At 56.8% G+C, this 20,663-nt stretch overlaps 1 protein-coding gene across 1 annotated transcript; it reads left to right on the top strand.

Moving 5' to 3' along the window:
- Positions 1-4,728: 4,728 nt before the first annotated feature.
- On the top strand, positions 4,729-12,685 carry C1QTNF6 (C1q and TNF related 6). Its single transcript, XM_032416693.1, has 3 exons — positions 4,729-4,837; positions 7,596-7,851; positions 10,998-12,685. The coding sequence occupies exons 2-3, from the start codon at positions 7,602-7,604 to the stop codon at positions 11,543-11,545; spliced, it is 798 nt and encodes a 265-aa protein (XP_032272584.1). The 5' UTR covers positions 4,729-4,837; positions 7,596-7,601; the 3' UTR covers positions 11,546-12,685.
- Positions 12,686-20,663: the final 7,978 nt, after the last annotated feature.

Below are 20,663 nucleotides of genomic sequence, written 5' to 3'. Positions count from 1 at the left end.
ACGTGGCCCCCCGTCCTGCTATCTGCTTTAATTACCGGCAAATATGTCATATTCGCACACCGACCGGCCAGTCCTGCGCTGCATTTGGTCAACACGGCCCGGAGCCTGCTTAGTTTCTCCATCTGTAAGGAGGGGTTGTCTCTGAGCTCCGGCTTCCCTCCGCTCATCAGACAGTGCAGGTCCCTCCTGCTCTCTGGCCGTAAAATAGCAGCAATCACGGGGACAACAAAGCAAACTCACAATGCCTGTTTACGTGGGAGGCAGTCAGCTGAGCTGTCAGCCACGCAATCAGACTCCAACCCCAGCGCCACCACTTCTTAGCTCTGCGGGCCTCCGGGCTAGCCTTGGAACCGCTTGGAGCCTCAGTTTCCTCATCCATAAAATGGGCTTCCTACCCTCACCTCACAGGACTGTCGCAGCCAGACTGGCTCCGGCCGAGGCCCGCGCTGTGCTCTGTGTCCGGTAGGGGGCGCCGCGAGACCTCCGCCTGGTCGCAGCTCCGCTCGGCCGGACTCGGCTCTCTTCGGCCACGCTCGGCTCCACTCGGTCAGACTCGGCCATGTTCGACCGCCCCCGCCAGGCTCGGCCAGACTCGGCTCTGCTCGGTTGTCCTCGGCAGCACTCGGCAGGATTCGGCTCTGCTCGGCCGAGTCCGGCCTTGCTTGCTCCTGCCGGACTCCGCTCGGCGCTGGACGCGCAGAGGCCCCTCCCTGGCGCCGCGGCGGCTCGCGGCCTCGGGTTGGGCTTCCCGGGTAGAGGCCCCTAGGCCAGAACAGAGGCGCGAGTGTCCGCGCGGCGGGGTCCGGTTTGGCTGAGCCCTGGGCCGTGCTTTTCCGGGGCATCAGCCTGGCTGGCAGTCAAAGGAGCGTGCCCGCGGCCGGCAACGGTCTTTTCCCAGTGCTCGGGCCGAAGCGGGTGGGCCTGGGGTCGGGGAGCCGCTCCCCTACTTCTGCCCAGCGAAGCGGGGAGGTTGGCTGCTGCCTCCCCACTCGCCTTGGCGGCCTCATCGTTCTGGTTCTGCCACTAGTCGGCCGTGGGGAGGGAGCCCGTTGCTGCACCTGTTCCCTGTAGCCTCAGTTTCCCCCTCTAACAGTTCACAGGGTTCTTCTGGGGCGGGGTGGGGGGCGGCGGGCAGACGCCCCGAGTCCTGCTGGCTCTTTCCTTCCCTGGGCCTCTTGGGGATTCAGTTTCCCCTTCTGTAAAATGGAATTAAACTCGCCCAACTCGGATTAACACCCTTGGGATCAGACATGGATTGTTGAAAGCAAGTTGGAGAAACTGAGTCTGGAGGTGGAAGTTCACCCAGGACAACCCGGCTGGTCAGTGGAAGGGCTCCGTAGAACCAGGTCTGGGGTTCTCCTCGCAGGAGGAAGTGGGACGAACTGCTTGGGAGAGGGAGGGTCCCATTGGACCCTCTGGCCACTTTGTGGGGAATGGGGTTTGGAAAAAGTGCATGGGCGCCCCAGCCAGCCCCTAGCGGGTCGCAGTGGGCTCTTCATCCTTCTCCTACCCCTCTCCTACCCCCTTAGCTCCTGAAGAAGGGGATGGCACGGGTGGGGAGCGTCACAAGCCGCGGGTGGGATGAAGTGGGGGCACGGGGGGTTGGGGCACACAAGCCGCAGGGCCGAAGGCTCTCCCCAGCAGGTGGCGCTCGCGGCTTCCTTTGTTTAGTTTCTTAATTGGCTATGACCCTGAGCAATTAGATCTGTGACTTTGCCATTCACAACTTGCAATGCTGACTCCAGGAATCATGTTTTCTATATCACTTTTTGACAGGCACGCGTTTTATTAAATAAATGAGGGGTCCTGGCACTTTGTAAACACTGACTCACTATTTTTATACCCTCTCCCCAACCCTGGGCTGTAACCTAGGTGTGGCTAGGAGCTTGGTTCTGAGAGTCTTTGAGTCCGGGACGCATTTTCCTCATCTGTAAAATGGGGATAATACTTGTGCCTACCTCAGAGAATTGTTGAGGGATTAGATGAGTTAACACACGTAAAAACCTCAGAACAGAGCCTGGTAGGGAGTAAAAGCTGTCTTTTGTGAGCAGGGACAATAGGCAGGGGGTGGGTGGGGGCAGACATGGCTCTGCCCTGGGTTTCTGGTCTTGGTGACCGAGGTTTTGGCTTTCTACATTGGGGTTGTACCCTTGCTGATGGGGGTTATTGCAGAGTGATGAGGGGTATCCCGGGCCATCTTCTCCTCTGGACGTGCTGTCTCCTGGATCCCAGGGCTTCCGACTCAGGTGTGCATGAGGAGAATGGGCTCATACCCTTACCCTATTCAGAATGTAACCATGGAGAAGCACTGATGGGTGACCAGTAGAGGGTGCCCCTATTGGGTATCCCACCAGACTGCTCAGGTGCTCTTGGCCTCCTCATGTCCCCCTGGCCCAGGGACACCAAGGCTCAGAAGTAGGAAGCGTGCCCAAGGTCACCCGGCTAGAAGGAGCTGGAGATGAGACATAACCCAGTTTTGTCTGGCCCAGGTTGGAGCTCTGTCTCCAAGCTATCTGGCCAGCCGGGGAGATGCTCTGAATGGCTGGGAGACCAAGGGATGCGGCACAAATGAAGGTATTTTTAGGCAGACGGAGAGTGAGAGGAAAAATATTGAAGTATAATATATCTGAGTCTTGCTCTCTTCTCTGCCCTGCCTGCAGCCAGCTATTCTGAGCAAAGAGAACAAGGGGCCCTTTTCTGGGGCATCGGCCTGGCTGGGAGCCAAAGGAGTCGGCCCTAGAACCTGGCAAATCCAGTCCCTCTCCTGGCCTCAGCCTCCTCACCTGTTAAATGGGATGAGTAGCCTTTGGCAGAGGGGCTGTTGAGTGTGGCATGGGGCACAGTGCTGGCACAGCGTGGGATAAACTTCCTGTGTCCCCAAGCTGTGCCCCCCATCCCCCATCTGTCTTCCCTTCCCTTCTCCTTTTCCTCTGATTCTAGGCTTTTGAAGCCAAAGGGCTCAGAGGCAGCCGGGAGCTGTCTCCCCCTCTGGTGCTGCTCACTCAGCCCTTTTCCTGGGGGCAGCAGCATGGGGAGGGTGGGAGGGTGGCTCCCCTTGGCTCCCGCCCTCTGCAGCTCTGGCTCAGGGCCCTGGGAATGCTGCCTGGGCCAGGGCCACGTAGAGGGCATGGCCAGTGTGGCCCTGGTGTTTTCTCAATGCCATAGTACTTCAATCTGCTTTTTGGGGGACCCCCCAGGACCCCTAAGTAGGCCTGTGCTGGGTGAGGGGGAGACTCCAAGTGGGCTTGGGAGGTGAGAGCCTCACCTCGAATCTGGGAGAGTCTGACTCTCATTCCAGCTTGGACTCCGGTCTGCTGTGACCTTGAGCCAAAGACTGGGGTCTATCCTTGACCCAGAGACTGGGTCACAGAGTCTCCACTGGTCACATTAAGTAATTGGGTCAGGCCATCTCTCAGGGTCCTTCCAGGCCTGACGTTCTGCTGCTTGATTATCCCCAAAACTGCTAGAAAAACCGAGGCCCAATGTGGTCAAAGACACACAGGCCAGGGGCTTTTCTATCCTCCACATTTGCCCAGTTGAGTGGGGACTAGGGTTCGGTGTCCGAAGCCCCAGACTGAAATCCATCCCCCTCAGATCTCGACATTTCTATACAGAGGGCAGTAATGTCACCACCTTCCTCTTCCCAGGGGACAGACTTTACCTGCCCCCCCCCCCACGGCCAGGCATGCTCATAGGACTCTAGTGGGGTGGGGACCGCACCTTCCTGTGGGGCTGTGACCCTGGGAAAGCGCAAGGCTGGGGTCGGCTTAGTTGAAATAATGGATGGGAACATCCTTCAGGGACCAAAAGCCCCTGCAAAGATGGGACCCGGCCCGGGGGAAGTAAGTACTCAGCCAGTGCGGAAGGAGAGGGTGTTGGAGCAGGAGGGACACTGGGGACAGTCTGTGCACAGGGGGGCCTCAGACCCCAGAGTCCCAGGGCTGCGGCTTTGGAAAACCTCCACAGACCAACGGAAGGAAGCTGGGCAGGACCCCGTCCAGGTCCAAGGGCATACTCCACAGGCTGCCCCTCCTGCCAGCAGGACCCTTCTTGGGGCTCATTTTCATAGAGGGGTTAGCTCCAGAAGACCCAGGGGGTGGACCCATCAGGGGAGATTTCCAGGCAGAGGAGGGGGACTTCCACGTCCACTGGGGAGGGGGGTGTTGACCTGGCTGCCCAGCCCTTACCTGATACCTGAGGGGGTAATACCTGCTCATCGACATGTGCTGAGCCTCCCCTGTGCCTGGCACAAGGGGGCTGGCGACTGGAGTTCTGCAGACACCTAGGGACTGAGAGGTCAAGGGATCGGTCCAAGTCCCGAGCTAGTGGGCAGCCTTGCCCTCTCCACTCTGCATCCCGCCCCTGTGACGCAGAGCAAATAGGCCAAGCCCACCCCTCACCCCAGATTCTAGCGCTGCCTCCCCCTTCCTGAGCAACTTGGGGGGCTCCTGCCCCCTCCCTTCCCTCGATTTTCTAGCCTGCACTTCAAGGGGCCTCAGGCCCTTTCCTGCTCTGACTCTGTTGGGCCTCTGACTCAAACCAGACCCCACTGGACCACCAAAGAGTTAAGCAAAGGAAATCCCCAGCTCCCTTGGCTCCCTTTATCTCCCAGAGATCATCCCAGAGGCTGGAGGGGAGGAGCAGGGAGGAGGGGAAGTGGGAAGCCAGCTCAGCCCACTCCCTCCGCCCTCCCTCCGCCTCTCTCCCTCCCTTTCTCCCTCCCTCTTCTGCTCGGCCTGGGGGTCTGGGCCAGCAACAAGCAGACATGGGCCAAGGAGCCAGAGACTGCCCAGAGGCCGGGGGTCCCTAAGCCACCGTGGAGGCCGCTGGACACAGGGTGAGTGATGAAAGGTCCTGTAACTTCTCCCAGCAGGGCCCAAGGCGCTGGGGTCAGAGCCCGGAATTCCCTTCCTCCCTCCTCTCTTCCTAGACACGTCTTGGGTTCTGCTCTCTCCCTCTGACCCTGGCCAGCCCCGCTAGCTCTCCTTCCCCCCTGTCCTCCTGCTGGCTGAGACCTAAGCCCCTGGTGAAGGGCTGCCCTGCTTTTCCAGCTGTGCCCTCCCCTGCCCCGACACTCACCAGCTCAGCTCAGCAGGCCCAGCCCCCTCCCACCCCAGAGAGCTCCCAGCTCCTGAGTGGAGGCAGCAGGGACCCCCCAAATCACCCCAGATGGCACCGTCCCCCACCCTCGATCCCTGCCTGGCCCCGGCCCCCGGGGCCAGTCCATGATCATGGCTGTGGTTATTATTACTCTTGTTCATGGCTGCTTTGCTTCCTGCTTCCTGCGCTCCCCAGGTCACAGTTCTGTGTCTCAGAGCTTTTGACTCCCACCTGGCCTCCGCCAACAGAAACATCCCCAACCATGCCAGTCCTCCGGGCGAAATTCTGCTCTTCCCAGCCCGTGCGGGTACTGGGAAGGGCCCTTGTCCGTCACAGGAAGGAATACTTTTTCAATCTTATTTGTTTATTATTGAAGTGTAATTGACATACAATGTTGTATTCGTTTCAGGCGCGCAACATAGTCATTCGGCAATTCTGTATATTACTCAGCGCTCACCACTGTTAAGTGTAGTCACCGTACAATGTTATTGCAATGTTATTGACTATTCCCTCTGCTGTCCTTTGTGTTAAGAGTCTTACAAGTCAGGCACTTTCCCTGCATTCAGAGCCTCCCAAATAACCTGGGAGGTGGGCAGTGGTTTCAGCTCCTTCTAAGTGTCAAGGAGCAGCGAGGTGGCGCAGAGAGGTTAAGCTACTAGCCCGAGGTCACACAGCTTGTAAACTATCATGGGATCTTATGACCAACCCTAAGGCCTCACCCTTTCCCATAAAGTCACATCTATGGCCAGGAAAAAGGGGATTTTTGCTCTTCTCAAACATCACGGAGATGCGACATTTACAAACACAGGGTGAGGGCGATAATCTTGGACAGAGAGGATGTTAATCTCTGAGAAGTTGATCTGCCTTATTGAGCAGAACCAGGAAAGCAGACCAGGGTGGAACTCGGGAATGGTCACCTCTAAGAGAAGGGTGGTATCTTTGGGGACTGCCTGCCCACCGCCCCCCCACTCCTGCTACTACCCAGGCCCCAGCACGGTGGAGTGTGTGTGTGTGTGTGGGGGGGTGCCCTTTAAAACCCATCCCTTACCTCAGTGCTCAGTGGAGATAGAAGAGCATTTTTTTTTAATAATAATTTTAACTTTACATATATTAACCACAGAAAAAATATTTTTGAATTGTACTAAATGTTAAAGGAACAAAAAGGAAATAAACAAAGAAACGCCAGAAGTGTAAAAACCAGTCTGGTTTCAAGAGCCGAGTTTCTGATCCTGCGATAACATGCCAGCCCCCAAACACTGCTACCACCTCAAAGGCTCTTTGCCTGGCTTCCTGCGCACCCAGCCCCAGCCTGTCCCCAGTGTCTGCTGTCCTGGCCACTTCCTGCCCCCCTCCTGGAACTCTGGAACCTCTCTTGGCCAGGGCCAAAGACCCATCTTCATAAACCCTTGGACTTCTCCGATCCTTTCAAATTTTCCAGACCTACTAGTCCTGCTCCTTAATTCCAATTTACCCCCTTGGCAGCTGATTGGTAGGTCTATGACGATTGACACAACCATCTTCCAATGAATTAACTCCAGAGCCTTGGGGCTTCTGTTTAAGGTTGAGCTGTGTGGGTTGTTGACTGCACAAAGGTGCTGAGGGGGAGGTGGGTTGACAACAACCCTTACCAACCTACACACCCTTAGTGTTACATTCCTCCAAAAATGATTTCTTTTCTTTTTTTGTTTCTAATTTGTCCGCGCAGAGAGGTACCTGCTTCTGCCTTGCACAGAGACACGGTATAGGCAGGCTAGCAGTGGTCTGCAGTCTGCAGTTCTGCATACCTACTCCTGAATTCTCAGAGATGCAGTAACAGCATCACTGTGCATAACCCCTTGCATTTTCTCTGGATGTTTCTTCCCGACTGCTAGAATAGATGAACTTGCCTAGATCTTTGTCAGGACCACGGTGCTCACGTGCCAGCCCATGGGCTTAGCCACTTGTCCCCTTGCCTGAAGAACAAGCCTGCAGAATCATTTGCGTTTGTCCCAAGGGCCCACTAACCTCCCTCATGCTGTGCCAGTGGCCTGTGCTTGCTGGAGACGGAGGGATACGTGGCAAGAAAACATGCCAAAGGGAGGTGGGTGGGGCGGGGTGGGGGGAGCATTTCATAGTCGTATTGGTTAGGACACGTGGGTGGCTGGAGCATCTTCCTCGCCCACCCCAGCAAAGGCTTCCTGGGACCCTCGTCTGTTCCCGGCTGTGACTCTCTTTAGAGGGGTTTCCTTCCCAGGCCTATGTGTGCTGGAAATCCCCGCAGACTGGCTTCCAGGGGACTCAGCCTGTGGGCCCTGCATGGCCACCAGTCTCTTCGTGACCTTGAAGAAATTGCTTCTCTGTGTCGGTCTCAGTCTTCTCATCTGTTAAATGGGGACGCTAACGCCCCTGAGTTATGTCAGGCGCACCGATGCTCTGGTGGCAGCATCCGTGCTGGACATCTGCGCGGTGTGGATGTTCCCTTAAATAGAATCTCCGCCCCTCCTTCCTTGCTCCAGGTCACCATGGGGATAGCTGCCCTGGGCCTCCTCTGTGCAACACTCCTGCTCCCTCTCTTGGTGTTTGGGGTCCCCACCGAGGAGCCCTCCTCTGGGGAAGCTGTGGCCTCGGGTTCCCCTGGGTATTGTCAACGGTGCTGTGACTCTGAGGACCCCCTGGCCCCTGCTGATGAAGCAGTGTCCTCGGCCTCTCCATCTGCCCTCCCATACCTGCTGCCTGAGGTCAGACCCTACATTAACATCACCATCCTGAAGGGTGAGTACCCACCCGTGGCTCAGGCTAGACTGGCCTGGCTGGGGATGGGGAGGGCGTGGGGCCCTCTCCTTGGGCTGGGACCGGTGAGGTGGAGGGAGCAGGAAAAACCCAGATAGAAAATTGTCCCAGACCCGTTCTATCATTCATACATTTATTGAGCAGCTACTATGTGTCAGGACTGTTCTGAATTCTGAGGATAGAGCATGAGCAAACCAGACAGAAGTGCCGACTGCTGTTCTCGTGGGAGAGACAGAGAGTGAGAAATAAATATATTGCCCATGTTAATGAGACGGAATGTTCGATGGTGAGAAATGGGATGGCAGTGCCAAGGTCGAGCAGGGTAAGGGGCATCAGGAGTGTAGGTGCGGGGGATAGGTTGCATATTAAATGGGGTGGTCATCAGTGTCAGTTCATTGAGAAGGTGAGGGAGAAGCCATGTGGATATCTGGGGAAGAGTAGTCCAGGGAGCATGAGCAGCAGGTGCAAAGGCCCTGGGGCAGGAGTGGGCCTGGTGTGTTTAAGGAGCAGGGGGCAAGAGGAGGAGCTGAAGTTAGAGATGAAACAAGGGGCAGGGTCAGACTTGGGTTTCCCTGAGTGGGAATGGGGAGCAGGGGAGGGTTTGAGCAGAGGGACCTGATCCCACTGAGGTTGCAAATGGATCCCTCTAATGTCTTGTGGAGAATGGCTGGCAGGGGACAAGGGTGGAAGCAGGGAGACCTATGGGCAGTCACTAGGGCTGTCCACGTGAGAGCAGGCCTCTGTCCTCGACAATCAGGAAGAGGCTTCTGCTGCCGGGGGCTGTGAATAGCTGGGGCTGGGGCCAGGCCCTAGACGCCCTTCACCTGGGTTTGCGCTGCCAACAACCCCAAGAGGTCAGTACTTGGTCATTCCTCCCACTTGGCAGAGGGGGAAACTGAGCCTCCAAGAGGGGAGGAGCTCTCCCAGGAGCACACAGCTGTCAGGAGTGAAGCCAGGATCCATCCCTGAGGTCTCCATGGGGCCAGTCCACCCTCCAGCCAGGGGTCGGCTGGCTTCTGAGACCTCTGGCCCTCAGGTTTCATGGGGGGAGACACCTCCCTTCCTCGAGCACCCCATCTTCCCCAAGGCCCGCAGAGCCCCTGCCTGAGGCTGAGGAGCTGCCTGGCCACTGGAGGTACCTTTCTCCACACTGTCTTCCTAAAACCCCAGGTTTAGGAGGACACCCCTGGGCCAGCCTTCGCTGCCTGCTGAGGCGGGCGGACACTTGGCTGTGGCAGGAGGCCCCTGGCTGGTGTCAGGAGTCCTGCGTCCCAGCCCCAGCTGCTCAGCTCCCTCACTGTGTGGCTCAGACTGGTCTCTCCGTCCCTGGCTTGCTGCCTCGTTTGTAAAAAGGAGAAGGTACCCCTTCCTAGGACCACCCTTCACCCCCCTCCCACTGGGCTGGGGCAGAGAGGCAGTTTCTTTTATAGTTGTAGCAAGAGTATGGACACTTTCTAGTGAATGCATAAATTAGGTTGCTCTTCTTAATTTGCTTTAAATCCCTAGTTTTGAAGCCCCTGTGACAAAATCCTAACAGACCAGGTCCTCTGAATGGACATACCACAATAAAGTCAAATTATGCTTACTAAAAAAAAAAAAAAAAAAAAAAAGCCCTGCAAACTGTAAAGTGCGGTGCACATGGGGAGATCCTTCTCCATTGAGGCCAAACCTCTGCAGAGCCGTGGACCCCCTTCTCCCTGCTTCTTTCCAGGCTTGTCCTCTGTGGGTCTATGCCTTCCTTTCTGCTCCTTCCAGCAATATTGCCCTGGTCACAGGAGACCTTGGGAAAACACAGGGCTGTGCAGATCTCTCAAAGGGGAGTGGCTAATGGTGGGAGTTCAGGCAGTGTGACAGGCAGCAGGGAAATGTTTGGGATCAAGACATTTGGGTCTCAAGACATAGGGGGTCGCCTGCTCCTCCTGTGTTCAAGGTCAGCCTGGAACAAAGGCTGGGGAGAGGTGTGCCTAAGGATGAGGTTAGATGCTACCGGACCCCCGGGCAATCAGGAACGGGTTGAGTGTTACCGGGTGGACCCTCCTGCCTCATATTTGCAGTCTGTAGAGCACTCTCCCATAGGACATTTTGTTGAGAGCCCAGGACCACCCCTGTGAGGTGGACATGATCCTCTTCAAGACAGAGAGAAAATAACCAAGACCCCGACCGTGAAATGCGCCAGCGGGACATAACACCAACCAAGGGCTGCCTGGTTCCTAACCAGGGCCTTTCCCTTCAGGTAGGCAGAGGTATTTTCCTTGGCTCCTTCTCTGGGTCAGAAACGCAAAGTGCGACCCAGCCATCAAAAAGAATGAGCTCTTGCCATTTGCAACGATGTGGATGGAACTAGGGGGTATGATGCTGAACGAAATAAGTCAGTCAGAGCAAGATAAATACCATATGATTTCACTCATATGTGGAACTTAAGGAACAAAACAGATGAACATAGGGGAAGGGAAGGAAAAGCTAAAATAAGAGGAAAACAGGGAGGGAAGCAAACCATAAGAGACTCTTCACTCTAGGGAAACAAATTGAGGGTTGCTGGAGGGGAGGGGGTGGGAGGATGGGGTGATTGGGTGATGGGCATTCAGGAGGGCACGTGATGTAATGAGCACTGGTGTTATATGCAACTGATGAATCACTAAATTCTACCCCTGAAACGAATAATACACTATATGTCAACTAAATTGAATTTAAATAAAAAATTAAAAAAAAAAAGGAATGCCAAGTGCATCCTGCATACCCCACATCTCCGCTGGAGTCAGGCTGGGTGCAGTGACTCTTGGGCCTTGGGCCCGGCTTCCCAGGGAGCTTTATCACACCTTCACTGGAGGGGGAGGGGACCAGGCGAGTGGAAGACAGAGCATCCCGAGTCTTGCCTCTCCTGCTTCTCCTGAGCTGTGTGGCCCTGGGTGAGTCACTGAACCTTCCTGTGAGCGGAGATGGTCACGGTATCTTCTTCAGAGGGGCGTTCAGGGAGGTGATGCCCGGCATGCAGTAGGTGCTCAGTAAATGCTGGATCTTCTCTGGCCTTCCTTCTCGTGGCGGGGCGGAGCCCTCTGCAAACGCAGACAGCTACTCCCTTGGTGCAGGCCCGGGTGCCTGCCCTGACTTCCCCCTTCTTGTCCCCACAGGTGACAAAGGGGACCGAGGCCTGCTGGGCACGCCCGGGAAGCTGGGCCGCGAGGGCCCCCGGGGGGAGCGCGGCCCGCAGGGCACCAAGGGCACCAAGGGGCAGGCAGGCAGCCCCGGTGGCCCGTGCCAGACGCGCTTCTCCGCCTTCTCGGTGGGCCGCAAGACGGCCCTCCACAGCAGCGAGGGCTTCCAGCCGCTGCTATTCGACACCGTCTTTGTCAACCCCGACGGGCACTTTGACCTGGCCGCCGGCCGCTTTGTCGCCCCGCTGCGCGGCCTCTACTTCTTCAGCCTCAACGTACACAGCTGGAACTTCAAGGAGACGTACGTGCACGTGGTGCACAACGAGGAGGCGGCCGTCATCCTGTACGCGCAGCCGAGTGACCGCAGCATCATGCAGAGCCAGAGCGTGATGCTGGCCCTGGCGCCCGGGGACCGCGTCTGGGTGCGCCTCTTCAAGCGCGAGCGGGAGAACGCCGTCTACAGCGACGACGTGGACACCTACATCACCTTCAGCGGCCACCTCATCAAGCCCGAGGATGATTAGTGCCCCCAGCAGGGTGGCCCAGCCCCGGGGTGGTGGGGGGCTGTCCTCCTGCAGGGCCTCGGTGTGTCCCTCCGTAAAGTGGGCCCCCGGGACCTGGCATTCTGGGTGAGCTTCCTCTTCTTTCCTTCCCTCCATCACCCCTCTCTCTCTCCTCTCTTGAACATACTTTAAGAAGTCCTCCAACCTAAATATTCTAGAACTTTCCCAGCCTTTGAGACCAGCACCTGTCAAACTTGAAAGTGGGTGTGAACCACCTGGGGATGGGGCTAACATGCAGAATCTGATTCTGGTTCTGGAGTGGGCCTGGGGTTCTGCACATCTAAGAAGTTCCTGGCTGATGCTGATGCTGCTGGTCTATGGACCCCACTTAGGTAACCAGATTCTAGAACTTTCACAACATTCTTAGACTTTCTAAACATTCTGGACTCCTCCAAACATTCTAGACTCTTCCCAACATCTTTCACTTTTCTCATCCCTCCAGGACCCCCCCCCCCGCCACGTCCTCGCACTCCTTCCACCTTCTCTGTCACTCTCTTGTGCCCCTAAGCAGTCGCAGTTCACTTATTCATTCATCAAACGCTCACTGAGCACTCACTCTGTTAGGCTCTGGGGAAGCTGAGGTGAATCAGACGCAGGCCCTGCCTTTGGTGAGCACCCAGTCCAGCCAGGGTGGGGACACTCAGGATCAGGAAACCAGACCCAGATAAATGCACGGGGCTCTCATCACAGAAGTCTGTGTCTGGGCGTTCAGGCACTGTGGCCCCTCCTTACCTGCAGATCCCCAAGGTGGGATAGAGTCCCCAAGGTGGAGGTATTCTTTATCCTTGGCCATTCCTTTCCTTCCTGCCCAATGCCCTTCATTAAAGCAAACCCCAGAAGGGCCTTGGTCAGGGCAAGGGTGCTATGAGGGGAGGATCCAGGGGTTTGGGGGTAAAGAGGGCCCTTGGGGAAGGGAGCCCAGACCCACAGCTCCCCACACGCCCAGTACGGTAACCTTCGAGGACTCCTCCCCTCTTCACACATCCCCTTCCCCGCCCTGTCAGTCCACCCTCCCAAAGGTGCCTGGGCCTCCGTCCTCCCAGGCTCCCACCCACTGTCGGACACTGACGTCTGTCCCCAGGTGCTCTCTGACCCTCCTTGGCCCCTCTCGCCAGCCCAGTGTCCCTGGCTTTCCAGGCCTGGTTAAGGTGCTGAGGCCCTGGTAGGAAGCTCCTGCCCAGCCTGATGCTGCTTTTACACAAGCCACCGGGCCATGGGCCAGGCTTTGGACCCCTCAGCAGGTCTAGGGGACTGAAGCGGGCCACATTCCAGGTCAGTCGGGGCGGGGGGAGCCTCCTCTGAGCCATGTTGCCAAGACAGGCACTGGGTGAGACCGAGGCCAAGTAAGGGACATCCGGCCTTCCGTCCTTTCTCCCTCCTCCAGGGTGGGGCAGCCTGGCGGTCTCCGGCCTTCTCCTCCTAGCCCAGGGGGCCTGAACCTCTCTCCAGAGGGAAATGGCCTCTACCCATTGGTGCTGATGCCGACTGCCGGGCCGAGGTGGCCCTGGCGGTGGTCTCTGGTGCTCACTCATAGCCGACAGATTCATGGCTAAGTGGCTGGGGGCTGGCAGCAGGACCTGACCAAGTGCCGTGAAGGCTGGTGCTATCCAGCCACCCCTTGCCTGACTTCGCCCCTGCCCTGCTTGTCTGGAGTGATTAAAGTGTGTGTGTCTTTTTGGCAGTTTGGGCTGGTTCTTTCTGCTCGGCTCCCTCTGCCCCCCTTGGGAGGGCGGCCAGTCCTGGTTCTGCTGGGGCCCCCGCTGCAGGGCTCCCCTCCATGTGCTCCCCACCCCACGTGGTCCCCTCGGTCACTCAAGGCTGGTGGGCCTTGAAGTCAGCGGAGCCAGCTCAGAGTTGGCTGTGCCACGCCCTGTCTGTGGCCTCAGGCCAGTCCCCACACATTTGAGCCTCTGTTTCCTTGTCTGTAAAATGGGGATGGAGATAATCTACCTCAGGGGTGGCCATAAGGATCAGAAGAGAGGTTGCCTGGTGAGCACCGCGTTCATCCTTTGAATGACACCTGCTGAGCACCTACTGTGTGCTGGGTACCCCACTAGGCTCGGAGGCTGCAGGGTGAGCACAATCCATCACCTCGCCTCGGAGAAGGCCGTGGAGTTTACGTTCCAGTGAATCACTTGCAAATGCTGAACCCCACAGCCCTGACCTGGGGATTCTGTCTCATATTTTGTATTTAATATTTACGAGAGAACTGTTGGCTATTCTCTGGAGGAAAACACACAACTTCATCCTACAGTGGACTGGCTTGACAGGTTCTGACTTTCTAAGCTAGCGCGGTGGCTAGTCACATAAATATACTTATATTTGCAGTGACCCCTGTCGGCTCCCCTGACACACTCGAGGTGGGGGGCATCCTGCATCTTTGTGCATCACTACGGCTGTGCTCGGTGGCTTTCTGGGCACCGTGTGCAAGAGCCAGCTATAAAGAATGAAGCTACCAGGACAGCCCTGGGACTTAGCCCAGCCCAGGGGCCTGCAGCCCAGGTAGGGGAGACATGAGTCTCCGTTTCTCTGGAACCTATATGGCCACGGCAAGAGGCTTCCCACCATACCTGAGCGCTCCTCAAGGCTCAGATGCTACTCAGGGAAGCGACCCCATGGCATGCTTTTGGCCCAGGCTCTGTTCACGCGTCATTGGCCTACCCCCAGGCCTCCCGTTGTGTCCCTGGTGGTAAAGGTTGCACCCAGTGCCAGGAGCCTCTTGTCACGGATGTCGCGAGGACAAGTGGTTTTTGCTGATCTGCTAAGGCAGCAAAGCCTTTTTTTTTTTTTTTTTGGCTGCAAAGCTTTTGAAACTTCTTGCCAAGCCCCTGCAGGAGAACTGAAGTTTGTCCTTTGCAAGCTGAGGCCAAAGGTCACAGACATTTCCAGGCCACGTTAGTTCAGGGCTCTCAGAACATAGCTCCTCCTTGGTCTTAGCTGACCTGCTGCAGATGCTTCTATCCTGGTTCTGAGCGGCCTCTGAGGTCTGCTTGCGCCAGTTTTTCCCACAGGAGCCCAGTTCCCGGCTTGGTGGTGAATCTCCAATGGGTGGTAAGAGCCTCTGGATCTTTGTGATGGGGACCCTCCCAGAAGGCAACATCTCAGTGGGGGCTGGGCAAGGGCCCTGGAACACTGGAGGCCCCCAAGCCTGCCACCAGGTTTGTGGGGACAATGTCCCCCAGGAGATCTGCAATGCTTAGTCCTGGTGACCCCAGCGAGCCCATGTAGCTACCTTCCCCATCCCGGCAATCCCTTTCAGTTACAAATTTTGGAAAATAGTATTTCCCTCTGAAATGTTAGCGAACAAGGAAGGGGAGAGAGAGGTTGGCCAGGAGAAGCAGCAGCCCATGAAATGGAAAACAGCCTAGACTGGGAGTTGGGGGACTTCAGCTCCACTCTGCCATCGCTTGGTCGGGGGGTGGGCGGGGGAGAAATGCAGGGAATATTGAGGGGGAAGGGTGATCAGACAGAGCTGGTGCAGGGAGCTGAGCCGGGCTGTGTCCCTGGGGGGCCTGCTACCTGGATGGGTGGGCTGGATCCGTTCTGTGGGCTTGGGTAGGGTGTATCTGGGAGTCCTCAGCTTTCCTAGGAAGAGGATCCGCACAGGCGGTCCTTCCTCTATTGCACTGGAGTATGGGGAAGAGAGTAGAGAATTCTAGAGAGGGTGATCTAGGAAAGCTTCGTAGTGGAGGGGACATTTGAGCAGGGCCTTGGAGGATAAATAGGAGTTTGAAAGACGCACGATGTGGGGAAAAGGGACAGCAGGATGAAAGGGGTGGAGGTGGGACAGTGCAGTCTACGTTCCGGGCAGTGGGAGAGGCCAGTATGCTATGTAAATGGAAAGGTGGCAGAAACAGGGCAGAATGGGATTTGAGGCTGGACAGGTAGGGAGGGGCCAAGACATAAAAGGCCTCGAATGTCTGGCTAAGTTGGGACTTGACCTCGTAGGTGCTGGGGAATTGCTGGAGGGTTCTGAGCAGCGTGGTCACGGTTAGAGCTAACTTAAGAGGCAGACTGCTCTGGTGGCCAGGTGGAACATGGTTTGTATGGGGTGAGACCGGAGGCAGCTGGCCCAGGGGAGGACACAGGGTGGACTGAGGACGTCATTCTGCAGGAGAGGGCCGTATTCCCACTCAACTTCAAAGGAGATAAGAGGTTTAATAGCAGAGAGGCAGGAGGAGGGCAGGCAGGTTTGGGGGGGGGGGGGCGGCACGCAGCCCAGCTTGGGCAAAGGGTCTACCAGGCTCTTCTGTTCCTACCAGATGTTTCTATGACAATGGGAAGAGAGCAGGCCCAGGCACCAGGAGGTAGGCCCCTGTGCCGGCTCTGCCCTGGGGAGTCCCCTGAAGGAGCCGAGGACTGGGGGGTGGCTGGGCAACTCATCTGGCCTCTCTGGACCCCCTCATTATCCTTATCTGTCACATCGGATTTGAAGCCCCTCCTCTCTTGCCCTGCTGAGGCCTGTGGGGGTCTCTGAGGCTATATCGGGTGACTATTTTCAGAACCCCAGATCAGGACCCATGGACTAACAATGGGGAGGACTGTGAAATTAGTGCCGATTGTCCCAGAAAATATAAAGTGTCAAGTGACAGGGGCCAGAGGTGTTTCAGAGAAGCAGTAAGTACTCAAATACCAGAGGGTGTGGGCTCTGGAGCCTGGCCAGGGGGGTTCTGACCCCCGGGTCCGAATTTCCTCAGAAGAGCTCCTGGCTCACAGGAGACGCTGTTATTTTTCCAGTCCGTGTGAGCTGGGCTTGTCACCTGGTCCCTTGGAGTCTCGGGTTTGGTTCAGCACCGAATGTGACGGTATTCTGTGCATTAGCGGAGGCTGGCACAGAGTGGGGGCTCCGAGAGCTTTTGTCAGATGAACGACTCTCCCTGAGCTGGGGGTGGGGGGCGAGGGGCAGCGGGAAACAAGAACCGGAGTCCTCGGCCAGGGGCTGAATCATGCTGCTCCCTCTGCCGCTTCCCCCCGCTCCTGCCAGCCTCACCAGCCGGCCCGGGCACAGGAGCCACATACTGCCACGTGTACGTGTGGAGGAGGGGACGACACGATCAGAACCAGATGTCAAGAACATTATGGGTAAGGCCCCGCGAGGGGAGAGCCAGAGAGGAAGGAGGGATTTCCAGGACAAGAGTCAAGAGTGCACGGCTAAGCCCTGTGCCTGGGAGCAGCTGGGCTGCAAACCAGGAGGAGGAAGGAAGGCTGGGGGGGGGGTAGTGCACAGAACAGGGTCAGGCTGGGGTGTGAAGTCGGCCTGGAGGTGGTGGTGTGGGCGGGAGGAAGTAGTAACTGAGGTCTGGGGCACACGGAGGAAACAGGGGACCTGCTGCAGGGGGGAGCAGAGTGAGAGTGAGGGTGTGGGTGGACGTCCTTGTCTTTCATCTGGCTGACTGCTATTAACCCCGGGGGGGGGGGGTGAGGATGAATTGATGCCCCAAGTTCAGATGTACACGATCTAGAACTTGCTTGATTTCTTCCCCACTAAACTTAATTTCTATGAGGCACTTCCATTCTGCTGAAGGTGAAGAAATGTGCTTTTGGCCACAGCTGGGGCTCCTCTCTCACCTCGTGTCTGAGGGGGGCTGCTCCTAAGCGCCCCATCCTGGCGGCGGGGAGAGGGCAGCTGGCCCCGCGTGTCCACATGACACCTGCTGAGTTTGTCAAAGTGCCACTGCTCTGGGCTCCTGGCTCTGTCCACATACCGGCCGAATCATGCTTTTTCCCGCAGAGCCTCCTGGGTCCTCACCCCTCTTGTGACGGACGGGTCCACTCTGCACAGGTGCTTACCTCACAAATTCTGTGTCCCTCAGGGGGCTGTCTGAGCTCGGACCCCTCTGCCTGAATACACATGGGGCCATTTCTTCCCTGGGTTCTCAGCCGCGTCCCCAGGGTCCGGCCTGGGAGAGAGGGATGGCCCCTCGGAGTCTCAGACGCCCCACACCTGCTGGGGATCTTCTATGCGCAGCTCCCAGGCTCAGCTGGGGAGGAGGGGCCAGGATCCACTTCAGCCAGGAACCCCAAGACTGATACATCTCTTGCTTCCCCTCTGCCTGCCTCCCCCCAGGGCTATGCTGGGTCCTGGGTTGGGGGGGGCACTGCGTGTCTAGTCAGTGCATCCTCTTCCAAAGCTCTCGGCTGGGCACACAGGCTCTCTCCTTCCTGTTTTAAAACATAGAAAAAGAATCCTTTCCTCCTTCTACTTTTTGCTACACGTCCCTTCTGTATCTGTTAGGATGCTTTAGGGTGCGAGGAATGCTAATTGAACAGAAAGCATCAGAAAGGAAAAATAGGGACGCCTGGGTGGCTCAGTCAGTTAAGCGTTTGCCTTTGGCTCCGGTCATGGTCTCCAGGTCCTGGGATCGAGCCCCGCATTGGGCTCCCTGCTCAGCGGGAAGCCTGCTTCTCCCCCTCTCTCTCTCTCCCACTGCCCCTCCTCCCTGCTCGTTCTCTCTCACTCTCTCTAAAATAAATAAGTAAAATCTTTAAAAAAAAAAAAAGAAAGGAAAAATAACCTTACATCCCACAATAGGGCAGCTCCAGGGCTGGTTAACCCTGCAGCTCAGCAGCATCACTAAGGACCGGGTTTTGTCCCGTATTTCCGGCTTCCCTCGGGGCCACAGGATGGCAGGCACAAGATGGTGGCCGCGAGATGAGGGTCCCAGGTAGGTGTCACCCCAGGGTGGGTGAAGGAGGAATCAGTCTTTCCGTCCGCAGCCTCTCCCTACTTCTCATTGGCCAGAGCGGGTCACATGACCACACCCACCGACAGACAGACAGACACACACACACACACACACCTGCCCAAGAACAAGATTGTGGGAAGCAAGATTTACATTCGAACTTTGAGGGTCTGGGCTGAACCCCCAAGCGGGATCGGGGTGGGGGAGCCATGTGGGGGAGAAGGGGTCAAAAGTATGGCTGGCTCATTTTCCCCAAAGCTCTCTGGCCACGTTACCAGATGTGGGCATCTGACTGAGCCAAGGTGTCTTGGTCCTAGGGAGCCTTCCCAGCCTTGGGGGGCCCCCTTGGCCCTGAGCGTCCCCTGGTTACAGCCTTGCCCATTGATTGGCCTCCGAGCTCGCGGGGCACCGCCGTCACCCCGGCCCGGAACCCTCCCCAGCCCTCCCAGGCATAGTCGAGCTTCCCTGGGTGCATGAGAGGCTGCTGGGGACACTGCCTGGGCCCAAATGGCACCCAGAAATGAGGGCGCTCACCGACCACTCTGTGCCTCAGTTTCCTCACCTAGAAAATGGGGATGTTGATAGCAGCATCAACCCCAGAGCGCTGTGGGAGGAGGGGATTCGGGACCTAGCCAGTGGGCGGCACCTGAAGGAGTCCAACCCAGGCCTTTCTGACAGGTGTCCAGGGCCTGAACTATTACTCGCAGAGGATGGCCGCAAGGGGCCATGCATCCTCAAGTTCTTTTGGTCAGTTTCGTGATAGGGCAGGACCCCCTGCGGGAGTCTTGGAGGAGCTCATGGCCTTGAACCTCGGCGGGCACAGCCAGTGGGGTGCTGGGGCCTGCTGGCACTTCCTGGCGAGGGCCAACTCTGCGTCTCTTCCCAGCTCTGAGGTCAGGGACATCGCGAAGTTGGTTGGCGGTACTTTTGCCACCGAAACTGGCAAATGTTAGTTTTAATTTTTACAAAACAAAGCCTTCATTAAAACTGCAGTTGCCTTGGGACACCTGGGTGGCTCATTTGTTTGGGAGTCAGACTCTTGGTTTCCGCTCAGGTCGTGATCTCAGGGTCCTGGGATCGAGCCCCGTGTTGGGCTCCGCGCTCAGCTCGGGGGAGGGTGGGGTCTGCATGGGATTCTCTCTCTCTCTCTCTCTCTCAAATAAATAAGCAAATAAAATCTTAAAAAAAAAACAAAAAAACAACGGAGCTGCCTTGTGGTGAAAGATATTCCCCACGGCATTGACCTCCCTCATACCTACCCTTCAAATAAGGCTGGAGTCCCGGGTCCCTCACACGTGAAGGGTATGGGCACGTTTGAGTGGGGTGGGGCCGCAGGTGTTTGCTCCCCAGGCTCAGTGACCTCCTCTACATGGGACCCCTTACCACCACACCAGCCCCTACGCCACCCCCGGCCCAAGCTGTCTATTTTACCCTGCCCCCTGGTGGCCAGGGTGTTTGATGGCTCCAAGGGAGGCCCCAATCCCAGGAGGAGCAGCCTGAGTCCTGCTCCTGGGATCAGGGAAGCAGAGCCACAGCCAGAGCTGACAGAGCTGGGCACATTCAGGAAGGGCTCCAGTCAGGGAACCAAACCACGGCAGGTGCCAAAGTCCTGGGGCCCTGGTTTTTCCCTCCCTGAGCTTTGGTAGGGGCTCAAGCTCCCATCTTCAACACCGCTTTTTTTTTTTTTCCAACTTTTTAAAACGAACAAAAATGGAATTATCTTGCTCACAACCCGAAGGACCTCAACTCTTGTACCCCAGGTCCCCAGAAATGGAAACCATTACCTGAGAGGGAGCACTGAAGGGACAATAGGTGATTGCAATTCTGCTACCATTAAGCATCTCCAGGAGGTTCTAGGGATCCAGAGGTCAGATGCCCTGGAGGGCTCCCAGTGCAGGGAAGGACCAGACCTTCAGGAAAACAAGGGAAATACATTCACTGGGGGCTATCAAAGAAATCTGTATAAGGTGCAAGCCTTGAATAAGAGTGGGTAGCTCAAAGGAGAGAGCAACCAACTCTGTTCATACATGTTTGGGTCTTGAAGGATGAGTAGGAGTTTGCTAGGAGGAAGGCAAAGAAGAAGGTTGCAGGTAGTGTTCCGTTCTGTACGATCCAACCCATAAATCCCATAAATACTTTCCGTGAGCAAGTCAAGCCACCTCGTCTTGTGTGGAACTTACAGGCTGGTACGGCAAGGGCTCTGGCTGGGCGTCATGGAGCACATTTCAGGGAGTCTAGCAATTGTGCACATTCAAAACACAGTCCATACTTTTCATCCCTCCTCCAGTTCTGCCTGGCCTCCCCCCACACTTTGCTTTTTTCCAGATTTTCACATCACCTTCCCAGGAGGTCTATTCCAACCACCTTATTTAAAACGGCGCTCCTGGTGTTCCCCC

The sequence above is a fragment of the Phoca vitulina genome, unplaced genomic scaffold (genome assembly GCF_004348235.1).
Source record: "Phoca vitulina isolate PV1807 unplaced genomic scaffold, GSC_HSeal_1.0 scaffold19, whole genome shotgun sequence".
Taxonomy (NCBI): Eukaryota; Metazoa; Chordata; class Mammalia; order Carnivora; family Phocidae; genus Phoca; species Phoca vitulina.
The sequence above is the reverse complement of the archived record's forward strand: the minus strand, read 5'-3'. Positions and strand labels throughout refer to the sequence as shown.